Source organism: Eurypyga helias, unplaced genomic scaffold (genome assembly GCF_000690775.1).
Source record: "Eurypyga helias isolate BGI_N326 unplaced genomic scaffold, ASM69077v1 scaffold4065, whole genome shotgun sequence".
In the NCBI taxonomy this organism is placed as follows: Eukaryota; Metazoa; Chordata; class Aves; order Eurypygiformes; family Eurypygidae; genus Eurypyga; species Eurypyga helias.
Window position 1 is genome coordinate 7,197 of NW_010250643.1, and position 12,624 is coordinate 19,820.

General features: G+C 39.2%; 1 protein-coding gene across 1 annotated transcript in view; it reads right to left on the reverse strand.

Moving 5' to 3' along the window:
* Positions 1-9,772, reverse strand: part of LOC104509696 (betaine--homocysteine S-methyltransferase 1) — a gene marked incomplete at its 5' end in the record, with an annotated part of 13,672 nt that extends 3,900 nt beyond the window's left edge. The window contains 5 exons of the mRNA XM_010151729.1: positions 2,018-2,200; positions 3,070-3,217; positions 3,803-3,994; positions 5,971-6,089; positions 9,640-9,772. Of these exons, the coding sequence (XP_010150031.1) occupies positions 2,018-2,200; positions 3,070-3,217; positions 3,803-3,994; positions 5,971-6,089; positions 9,640-9,772 (775 nt within the window). The remainder of the gene's footprint in view (positions 1-2,017; positions 2,201-3,069; positions 3,218-3,802; positions 3,995-5,970; positions 6,090-9,639) is intronic.
* Positions 9,773-12,624: the final 2,852 nt, after the last annotated feature.

The window sequence follows — 12,624 nt, forward strand, 5'->3', positions numbered from 1 at the left end:
GGGGTTGGAACGGGATGGTCTTTAAGGTCCCTTCCAACCCAAACCATTCTGGAATTCTGTGAATCAGTCCTTGTGCTTGAGGAATGTAAGGACAGCAACAACTTAACCTCTCTGAAGAAGCAGGGAGACCCCACCATAAGAACTGACCACATGTGACGGAACATGGTGTTGAAAACAAGAAGTATTCTACAAAAAGAAGTTTCCATATAGATGACATCTTGTGGGATTTTCCCCTTCCCAAAACTGACTGATGTTCTATTTCCCATGCCTGTCCAGGTCTTTCTTTTCTTGACCTTTTTTAGAATTAAATATTTATAGCTTAACAGTTTGTTAACATTTATAGTAATAAGAATTTGAAATTTTCATCTATTTTTGATGAGAATACTGTAACCTGCTCCTAGATTTAGCCCCTCTATACATCTACTCTTGAGATAATTCGGTATGCTTTGACTGACCATGACATTTTTCTAAAACATTGTCCTTGCTTAACTGGTGACATTTCAGAGCAATTGCAGTAACACAGAAGGGAAAACACAGGAAACTGGGAAGTTATGCTGGCATCTAGATGCTGGAGTTTGCCAATACAACATAGCCAGTGCAAAAGGAGATCTTGTTGACCTGCACAGAGGTTATGTACACTTCAGATATCTAAATACCTCTTTGTGCATATTGCCTTCCACAAAAAACAGAGTTAACTGGGTCAGTTTAACAATGATTTACCAAATTGCTTATCTGCTGTCAAGTGATCAGTTGGTCCTTCTGGGTATTGAATACATTCACAGAACCAGCGTTCTCCAGTTGACTCATGAAATATCTGAAAGCTGAGATCTCTGATTGCTTATAACATACAAGCCAAAAACCATAACAAAGAAAAAAGAGTGAATCCTTCAATTCACTTGATTACTTACTGCATCTGTTCTTTTTTTCCTTGCAATCAGAAGAGTTATATGAAGGAATGAATAGGATAAATGTGTTCCTAATACTTCTAAACATCCCAGAATATTTTCAGAACTCAGACATGTTATTATCATTTAATGAATGCCTCTGGCTCATGCTTTGTTCTCTTTCCTTTGTTTATGTAAAAAGAATAATTAAAAAAATCTTCCTGAAAAATCACATCCCCCTCTCTCAGTTTTTTAACTACAAATTCAAGTTTCTAATATTTTAATACCTTCTTTTATAACCTGATCTTGAAGAGTCTATGATACCTGAAAACAGAAGCGTTTTTCTAATAAATTTTAAGGTGTTCAGACTGATTTGGTCCTCTTATCTTAAAGGGATGTGGACTTCCACATCCCAGGTGGAAAGAAACCCTAAACGCACAAGCATTATATACATATATATAGTGGCTGAATCTTTCAGTCTTTGTAGAATTTGCCCTGAGCATACATGTGATGAATCTTTCTCCAAACTGCTAATCCATTTGTTAGGAACAACAAAGAACATACTCCCTCTTCTGGTTTCTCTGTAATCTCACTTGTATTAGTCAGTTAAACTTGCAAGACTGAACCATTATGAGTGCAATAGTCATGCACCAATATCCAGTTCTGCGTGTGCATTGTGTATTACATCCCTATGTAGGCAAACCTTATAGGCCTTGTGAGATAGATGCCACAGCCCAGAACGCTGGGGAGGTCCAATGCAAAAGCATTTAAACTTGACGATCTTTTAAGGTATTTGCTGTTGTTCATTTCCTTCGACTATTTAAAGCTGTCCTGAACGAAGTTCTATACCACAAGGAAGAACTGCATTTTCAAACCAAAAACTTAAGATTGAAGCATATTAACAGTTTTCATTGTAATTTCACTTTCAGCCACGTGCTGTGATACTATTGAAATACTCTATATGGATGATCTTTAATCCAATATTATACTCCAATCCCTCTATGGAAAATGCTGGACAGGATAATTGGAACTGACCCTACGGCATAGGACAGTTTGCAGCTTCAGTTTACTAAAAGCTGGGAGGAAAAAGGAACAGACAATTAAAAAAAGCCAAAAAGATACTCTTGCCTTACCAAAGGGAAACTCTGGAAGATCAATAAACCCTTGCTTTCCACAGTCAGGTGTATGGAAAGCAAGTGGTTGGGACATCAGGTGGGCTTTCAGTTTAGCAGCCTGCAAGCCTTCTTTCATCAGTTTCACAGTTTCCAGGCAAGTATCTGGATCAAAATGGCAGTTGACTCCAACAATAGAAGCACCTAGGAGGAGGAAAATAACTTGAAGTCACTTCTCCACCAGAAATGGGAGGTGAAAGTTCTTAGCCACAGCACTCCAGAGGCAGAGCAATCTGTATTTACACCAGCATTATGAAAACAAAGCAGCTGAGTTAGAGCCAGCCTCAGCTCTCCTGAGGTTGATCATTCCATTTACATCTCAGTTGCACTCCTCTTCACCTTCCTGATGATGAATCACATCTACCCTCATACAGTTGCTTTTCTTGTCAGTGCTTAATCAATGAAGAATGATTATGCGCAGCCACATAGGAACCTGCTAGCTATTTTGCTTAGCACAGGTCCTGCCTTTGTATTTCACCTCTAAAGGAAAAGAGTAGCTCAGAACAGATATAATAAACCCCTGATTAATTTCTTCCATACTTCCCCTTGTTCTGCAGAAAACACAGCCTTCAATACACAAAAAGGTTAATTTTTTCATCCTCTTATTCTGTCATTCTGGATTTGACCTGTGGTCCATACATTTCTCAGAACATGAGCAGATAATCATACGTGGCTTTGGATTCTGCTTATACTTCATAATTGTGAGCCCAGAATTTGGTGTTGACTCTGTAGCCAAATTTCAGTAGGTTTAGGATTTTGCTCTATTCAGCATCAGCTGCCTCTGGCTATTTGTACCAACGCCATCCTGATTAACAAGGATTTCATAGCTGCATTTTCACGGGTTTAGCTTTTTTTACAATACTGACAAGTAATGGACACATAACAGCCTATCTACAGGGTCAAAACTTTCATCAGATGTAATTGTGAAGCTACCTACAATCCATTTATTTCAATATTTAAGGAGTTTACTTTGTTCTATACTTTTAAAGGGCATATTAAAACCAGATTCTTACCAGCCTTTACCAGTTGGACAGCACATTGTCCAGGGGGCACACCATGCATGTCTCCTTCTGGACCAATGCACATCGTAGCTGCAACTGGCTTTCCAGATTCTTTTAGAACTTCAACTGCCCAGACAGCCTCTTCAACATGTTCAAAATACTGAAAGAAATTAAAACTGGACTAGTTTTGTTTCTTGGAGGTGAAGCACAGACACATTCATTCAGATCACAAATTCACCAGCCATACAATGACGTGGTTCTTTTCTGATTTACACCAACAGAATTCAATTGAGTTCACTGACCACACAGTTAAAAAAGGATTTTAAAAAGTCAGTAAGTAGAACTATGTAAAAAAATATTATACTGTTGTTTCAGAATAAGAATGCCCGTACAAGAGGTTAATCAAGGATTTATCCCCGAAGAACTATTTTAATCCAGAAAAGTCACTTTAGGTTGATTGCTTGCAGTGTATGGGAGGAAACAGGAACCAGTCAAGATCACATTAGCCTGTCCTCTTTGTACCAGCACAGAATTTGACCTGTCTGAGGTAGAAATTTAGATTTCAAGGTCCTATTCTAGGATGCTTGTGGATGCTGCTGTGCATTTAGAAAAATACCTGTTACTACTGGAACCAAAGCATAACAGCAAATTTTAAAGGAGGAAGCAATATGTACTTCCTAAATTAGACCAGACATCTTAAAGTTAACACTGTGCCAGTTGCAGTGTACCTCTTTTACAGATTTACCTCTGCAATTAGAAAGTCCACGTTCTTCTTCATAAAGACATCCAGTTGCTTTCGAAAGGCTGCTTTAACCTCTGCTTTATCCTTGCAGCTTAAGTATGATGGCGTTTGACTGACTCCTCCAGCCACTAAAGCATCGCCTTCATTAGCCACTTCTCTTGCAATGTCACAAGCAGCTTCATTCACTTTCTGGCACTGTATGAATATAGAATATGTCAGTTTTACCTGTTCAGACATATGCATGTAATTTCAGAGGAAAAAAAAAAAGAAGGACAAAAGGGTCAAAAGCTGTAATATCTTCTTCATAATCTTTTATATAATTTGAATGGATTTTTAAAATAATCTTGATTAGGAAGATCAGCATCTTTTAAAAATAACAAACATTAGGAAACAAATTTCTTGCCACCTCTAAGTTATCACATTATAAAATACTACAAAAACATACTACTTTAATGTTATAGAAATAGTCTGTAAAAAGCAAATATTTGGTGTGAAGCACAATTGTGAAGCACAATTTTCTTTGTCTCTTTTAAACAATGTGTTAGTTACACTAAAGTGTATGCTTTTATTCTGACATTCTGTGGGTAGAAAACAAAATAGGAAGCGTTTTCAACTGATATTTCCTTTTTCTAAAACGTATTTTAGTATTTTGAAAATTTAAGATACAATATTCATATAGAGTTAGTTAAGGCATTTTAAAAAGGTGTCATTAATTATCTGATGTTAATGTTACCAATTTAAGAATAGTAAAGGACAACTTATCACTACACATGATTAATCACCTAGACTGAAAGACACATTTCCTCTATACCTAAAAACAGCATGTGAAAAAGAGGTTAAGCTAGGAAAAAAAAAAAGCTTTTGGGAAAAGAATCCTTATTTGGGACAGATAACAAGTACTGATAAGAGCAGGCTTCTCTGTAGCCCATGGACTACTTAGAATCCACACAGGTTTCTCTCAGCTGAAGTTTTCTATGGCTGCCTCAAAAGACCCAGCTGAATTTTAAGGCTTTTGCTAACAGATTGTCTTCCATTTGCACCTGTGCTCAGGTACACATTTGGGAGCTCTGGGAGGTGGAGCCATAAACCAGTTATAGCCTGAAGGAACCTGCTTCTAAAACTGACAGCAAATCAATCTTGAAAGCTTTGTTAGAGTGCAGTCCCGACACCAGGTGGTCTCTCAGCCCTTTGTACAATTTTGCATGGCAGGAAGAGTTGCAGCATGGCTTGTTCCAGAGGCACTGTGTTTCTGGGACTACCGCTTCAGACATTGCAATGTTGCATATATTGAATGTAAAGGTATAGCATTTCAGATATATTTGGCCAAATGACATTTTGGTATGACCCCTTTGTTAAGCCTTAAGTGTTGCCCTAGTGTCCAGATTGTTCTTGTTTCTGATTTGGGGTATCTTCACAGACATGAAGATATTCCTTCCTCCCTGCCCCTTCTTGGGGAATCTTCTCTATTTTGCAGAGGTTGAAATAGACAATAGGACCAAAGGAGAAAGGATCAGAGAAAACACTCAATAGCAAGCCTTCTAGTCAAAAAGGAACTATATAGAAATGATTGCGCCAGGCCTACATCTCGTGAACATACCCAACATCCTGCAACTCTTTTGTGAAGGGGTTAAAAATACCAACGTGGTACTTCCATTGCTGTAACAGATTACCCTTACACATGACAAGTGGAATTCTATTTTCACTTCTATACCTTCTATTTTCAGTTTCAGAGCCACTGAAGGCATGGATCTAAAAAACATTCTACCCTCATTAGCCACTCATTCTCTAGGATTCTGCTTCATTTTTGCAGTTGATTTGTTTCCCTGGATGTTGAAGCATTTCTTAATTTCAACTGATTTTTCTCTCTGCATTTATTCCTCCCTATACTCTTTGTATCAAAACTCCAGTAAACTGATCTCCTCAGATGGGAAAAATACTATGTGGGCATGCTCCTTCCTCTTTTCATCCTTGCCCCATTTTGTTATTTTTTTGTCCTTCAGCCTTGTCTTTCTTGCTAATTCTCCAAATTCTGAAATTGTATCATCTTATTCTTTGGTCCCCAAACATAGCCAAAACTTAAGAGAAATTGTTACAGTACTTTTTGTCTCTACTAAACTTTTTGAAATTAATCAATTTACTTCATATCTTCACCAAAACAGAGTTTTACTCACACTTATTTTCTCAGCTACATAATTGCCTCTGTTCTCTAGTTTGTCCTCACTGGCATAAAAGGTGAATGTCTGCAGAACATTGGCCCCAGCTCTGAGAAATTCCCGGTGAAGCTGACGAACTGCAAAGAATTAAAAGAGACAAAGAAGAGATGTTTGGTACAGTTATTACTGTTGCTATCCCAAAATTAAATGTTTATTGAAGTAATGTTACTGTAAAATATGTGAGCCTGTGTTTACTGGAAAAGCCATTATGAGAAAGTAGAAGCAGTACCACAGCCTGTACAGAACTTCTCTCTTCTCTCTCTCAGAACATCAGGTAGGAAACTTACTCATTAGTTATTCTCTGCTAAGAATGTCTGGAGGTTTCTATTTAGTTTTTCAGTAGATTCAGTTTTGCATGCCACCTTGCCTATCTATCCCAATTTCTTTTTATGGAACTGCATAGTGGTTTAGGAAAGGAAAGCAGACATCTGACAAAAGAACATGCAAGCATAACATGGAATACCAGACAAAAAGATCATGAGATGAAAAAGCTACATTTTCCTGCCTTCTAGACTATGAAGAAAGCAGAAGAAAGTATCATGGCAACAAATCAAGGGACAAAACTATATTTACATGGAAGAATACAGTGTTCCATTATGTCCTCTATTTTGTGGTTTCCAGTTTTTTCACCCTACAAAACTTTAACTGAGCTTAGTTAGCCAAAACCAAAGCTCTGTTTTGCTAAATATGCTCTTAATTAAAAGATGATTGGTTGCTCCAGAAAAGTGACTCACCACACAGACTTAGTTCTCCTAGTACGTTAGTATGTAATGATTTTACTAGAGCCAACACTTCTTTTGAAGGACAGGTTGGCATTACTTTTAACAGACAAATTTCCTACATGAGGACTTCGGGAGCAAGCTCCAGAATGGTAGTTCTGCCTTCACTGATGTATGAAGTTTACTGCAATTGCCACAGCAGAAACAGAACAGGAGCTGTCAATTGTTTTTATATGTATTTCCACAGAAGAGTAATTATAATAATTTATAGAACACTACTGGTCAGGTGAAACAGAGTTAAAATGCTCAACAGCTTGCAGCAAGTACAGGAATAATTTATTCCCTACATACTCTACATAGGCCCAAGAACTCTACAGGTTGTGGTAGATGTTTGGAAAAGTGCTCCTGAAGTCCTGATTTATCATACTTCACTGCTTTCAGACAATCCATGTCATTAGGGAAACGTGCAACTGTGCCAGGAGAATAAAAGTACTCCTTTGAGCTGCAACAAACACAGCCTGCTGTGCCAGAGAATCCCAAAGAGCAGTTGGAGTGGCTAGAGGCAATCTGCAAACACACAGAGGCATGTCTGCTTTCAGTGAAGGGGCAGCGTAGTGTCCCCTTGTACAAGATTTCATTTCTAATGACAGCCGTGGGTAACCACGGTGTGATTGAAGACAAAGCTGCTCCTCACAGCAGTCACAGACCTATCCAGGAACACAGATTATAGCAGAGCTACAGTTCAAGAAGTCCCTGGAACCTGCCTGAACTACCAGCATCAAATTTCAGTCTTACAACCTTTACACAGGGTCAAAACATTCCTGGTGCAGGGAGTATTCTTCCTACAGCATTAAAATAGGCTACTGATCCCAGGTAAAAGGGCTGTCTCTGTATGTTTCTAGTGTTCTGTAGTTTGTCTGTTCTCCCCCTTGAGAAATCACTGATGAAAAGGAGTCCAGAAGTGGGAAAGGAAAAAAGAAAAGAAGCTACAAATATTTTCACAAATGCTCTATGACATTTCCATAATAAATCAGATTTGTTTATCCCCATGGTTCCTGCATTCCTAGAAGAATGCTTGGGATCTGTGTGACGAAGAAATGTCACATAGGTAGGCAAATGAAATATAATCTAACACGTATGAATAAGGAACACACAGCCATACACCCACACCCCACACACCCCCCCCCCATTCCTTGCTGCATTCTCGGAACCTCCCTCCTTTTTCCTTCTTTCCTTACAAAGGCAAGAAGGTCTAGTAGTTGTATGGTTTTACAGCAGCTGGCTCAGCCAGCTGCTCCTTCTGCTCTGTACACCTGCTTCCAACGTAACATGACCCTTGAGCATGCAGTAAAAAGCAGTTACGGAGGGGAGGCAGCACACTGCACTAAGAGAAACAAACACATTTCCAGGGAAGGGTGTATTTATAAATAGCCTACAAGGGGCTTATAAAAAAAATTGTATCTATGTTACAGACACGCAATATATTCTAGCAAATCAGTAGCCAGTCTCAGCAGGCCAGATTCTAACCTATGACTACTGATCATTTCTTTAAAGCAAATCTGTGGGTCAATTTAGCCCATTTGAGCCATCTGCAACTGTGCCTCTTTGTAAGGCATTTGCATTCCCCACGGACTGTCACTTCCCAAAAGGGGATTTAGGTCAAGGACTTTTGAGGTGCAAAATATGTAAGCAAAGGGGAAATAAAGAGCATGGGATCAGTGCTATGATTTGTAAGACAGAATGTGTAGGGGCAAACAAAGGTAGAGGAAGAGAGAAAGAGAGAGAGGTAATGGGATGCCTTTAGAGGAGAGGAGTCAGCAAATTAGGTCATCACCCTTTAAACCTTTGCCAGAGCTTTACATTTTGTAAGGCTCTCTGAGACCCTAAGTTAAGCATACTACACATATAGTGACACTCAAAGGCTGAGAAGGATTAGGGGTAAATAAACATGTAAGGTGTACAAAGCAGTGTAATAGAGCAAGCTAAAATGCCTCTCCTTCCCCTCCTCTTCCTTCTTCCCCCTGTTTAGAGGAAAAAGGTTAAATTCGGAAGGGCAAACATTTACACCAACGAATTTTTTTTTTTCCTCAGGGTATTTTGAATTGGCTTGTGGGATTAACTGCACATCATATTACTAGGGCAAGTATTTTCTTGTAAAGAAGCATACATAAACAGATAATACCATCGCTTTTGCAATATTTACACTAAGCACTATAATCTTTATGCTGGAAGTCATAGAACAAATACTCATTTTTTCTCTCTCCACTTTAAGAGCGTTACTCCATTAAATGTTTACTGCAATTCTTATGAGGTTTATCGTTACCCATTTCACAATGGAGCCAGATACATTCAATACTCTTCTTGCACTCCATTGTTTATTAAAAGCTGCTATTTTCCTGACAGAATTAATAAACAAACTATATTAATTTATAACAATTCAGAAGTCCTAGAATGGCTGGAACACACAAAAAAATAACCCACCAGATAATTAACTGCAGAATTCTTTTCCACAAGATGTTTTAAATAACCTGTATATCAGCTCAAGACAGACTGGACAAAACCATGAGAGAGAAATCACCAAATGTTATTAAATACAAAGATACCGCATCTGGTTCAAAATGTCCCTCGACTGCAAATTACTGTATGCTAGGAGAGCATTCTGGAGAGCTATCACCATTTTTCACTACTCAGATTCCTACTTAGCAGCTGCTTTTGGCCAGTGTTCAGAGCAAGAATGGGATAAGATGAGCATTCAGTCTATAGATTCTTAGGCTATTCGTAACAGTGTAATTCTACAGTGTCAAGGAACAGTTCTATTTAAAAACCTACTACAAGTTCCTATATATTTATTATTTATTCAACCATGTTTACAGTCACTGCAGGATTATAATTTCCCAGTAAAACTGACCTGCTTCTGGGTGTTCAACCGTTGCTTCAGGAGTCCACGGCCCAGCTTTTACGTATCCCCTCTTTTCAAGACCAAAGACAAATCCTCCATCTCCAATCACAATTTCTCCACCATCTAAGCGCTCTAGAATACCCTGAAGAAAGCAGGATAAGTTAACAATTACAGTTCTGCAGTTCTGTAGGCTCGTTTGGTGACATTTCCTAATTTCTGTAATTGGATTACAACCACAATTCTGGTTACTTTAAAAAGTGGATGAATGCAGACCTGTTACAGTAACAAAGGTAGTGAGTACAGGAAGAAAATCAAAAGGTGAGACTAAAATTTCCCTCTACAGCTATGTTTTCTTGATGACACACTAGCATTTCAGTAGATGAAATCTGAGGGATTAGGCAGAAGAATAAGAGCTGAGTGTGGGTTTTGTGCTGACAGGAAGGGTTTTTTAATAATTAGCCTCCAACCTTTAGTTTTATCTTTTTCAATAAATACCAAATATATTTTTGTCAATAGTTTCTCCTTCATTAATACAATTATCTCACACCATACAGCTAAGAAAGTCAAACACTTATGATGTCTCAGCACTGCCCTTTGGACAGGATGAGAATATGCCTTTCCAACAAGAAGGAACCCTGTGCCAACTATGCCAGTTCCAGTAGCAAGCATAGCAGTGTGAGGCTACAAATCCTGGCTGAGAAGGTCAGTATTTTCAGCTCAGACACAGACATGGCAGCAACACGATGGGACTTCTCTGTAGAGTGCCGCTGTGCAGATGCAAGGGCTCAGCCAAGTGTTGGCTTGCAAATCTCTGCATCACATTCATTGCACATTGTGCAACTTGCCAAAACATTGACCTGATTGGGTTTAATAAAGGGTGCAACCTTGTATCTTTAATTCAGAAGGGCCAGGGCAAAACTCAACCTGCAGTACTCCATCTCCAAAACTCAGAAATTTTCAATGACCCTACCAGTCATGCTTGTTACTAGGGCAGTACTGTTCTAAGTGTAAAAGTGGTGAGGCATTGTAAAGCTTGTGTTTGCAATAAACTAATTTGCCATTGTAACGCAATGCCTCAAATGGGGCCAGAGAAAGGCACTCAAGGGATCGCTGGTTGAGTCCCTGCTTCTTCTGCCTGCCAAGGAGTCCGTTATAAATGGAGCCTCCTTCAGAAACCTTATATGCAGAGACTAGGCGTGGGGAGGGAAAAGAAAAAAAACTCTTCAAGATAGAAGCAGCCACAGTCGTTGCTTGTTAACTGAACGTTGAGTAACAGATACATGTTGACACCATATTTAAATGCACTACAGCTAACAGATTGTTTTTGCTTTTAACAACTCACTTCTAGGATTTAACAGCAGTTTTCCTATATAGTTCTAGCTTTTTAAAACTGCATGTAAAAGTAATCTTCACTTTTGGCACACAGAAGCAACATAAGCAATGACTGAACAGACTATGGCATTAAACCTAGCACTGGGGCATCTAGTAGCTGGTGACATAACTATAAAGCATAAGTACTTAATAAAAACTTACTTGGTCAGTTTGGATTGGCTTGAAATTGAAATAACGTTTTTACAAACTTTATTATACGTCTGATATCATCTCTTCACACCATTTTTCCAGGGTAAATTACCATTGGTTCAACCAACATTAGCTAGCCTAAATCTAGCATCAACACTGTCTTGTTCTGCTCCAGAGACCCACAGCTGTGTACTCATGCCCAATGCAGATCAAGATTGTGCTGCCAGGTGATCCAGTAGTACACAGATCTAGTATTAAGTAACAAGAAATAGTATCTGTAAAAGTTAACAGAGGCTTTTATGCCATCTTTTCACTGCTTTACTTTTGCTACCACAAATGAAGTTACACCACACAGTCCAGACATCTATCCATGGAAAGAGCGCAAATATCTGTATGAAAATATTCCCTCAACCACCCTTAGCAATGTAACTGAACCATGTAAGTGAAAAGCCTGCTTGGTCTACCTATATCCTACCTTTCCATCAGTGGAGAGAAAAAAGCATCTCAAAACAACTGTGTAGATGTCAGTCAGCCCTCGAGATGCTTACCTCTGTCCATTTCCTGTAGGGGGAACGTAAGGCAGTTGCCTTGTGCTAGGTGTCTGAAGTTAGGTGCCATGAGTATATGCCAAAAAACAAAAAGCAGAAAAAATACCTCCCCACCTCCTTCTTTTATAACTGACCTACCTGAATGGCCTAGAGCTCAGACTTCTTTACATATCCTTCTGTTCTCTTACTTCAGGCTTACATGCTACACATAAAAATGAGTAAACCCAGTTTTGAGTAAGAAGTGTCTTATTAATGGCAATAGCGTCCTTCTGAACAGGAGACATTCCACTGACATTCCTAAGCAGCAGTGCAGGATAGCAGTACTAGTATATGTCATTGTTTTGATTTAGAAATTGCTCATATGTTTGCTTTAATGGCCAAAATGGGTGATGCCTGGGAATTTTTTATACTGGCTTATTTCTTTAGCTAAACGAGGGTGCAAAGGGCATGCATATATTGGAGACCCCTCGTATTACAACACTGCTGCTATTCAGTCATACAACTAAATGGAAGAGCAATTTGGGGCTTTTAAGTAGAGTTGGAAGAATTATGGAGACAGAAATCCCATCCAATGACGATTTAAGCTTAAAGTCTTTACAATTTTAATGTGTTGCAAGCACTGCTTAGTTTGCATATCAAATAGTGTTGTGCAAAATGGTTCCGAACTTTGGGGGCTCCAGTCTGTGGCCAGAGAAACCAACATTCTGTGAGCTGTTACAGCGTTAAGTTAAACTGATCTATCTCATAACGGCGCCCAAATGTCTTTAACGGCTCGACGCGGAAGAGGTGAGGCGGACTGCGGCTTGGCCTTAGCCTCACGGTATGACCTTACCTGCAGGAGCACGGAGCACCTCACCGGGAGGCCAAGGTGGGCGGCTCGCGGGGGTGCCGGCTGAGCAGCGGCAGCCAGGAGTGCCGCCGGGCC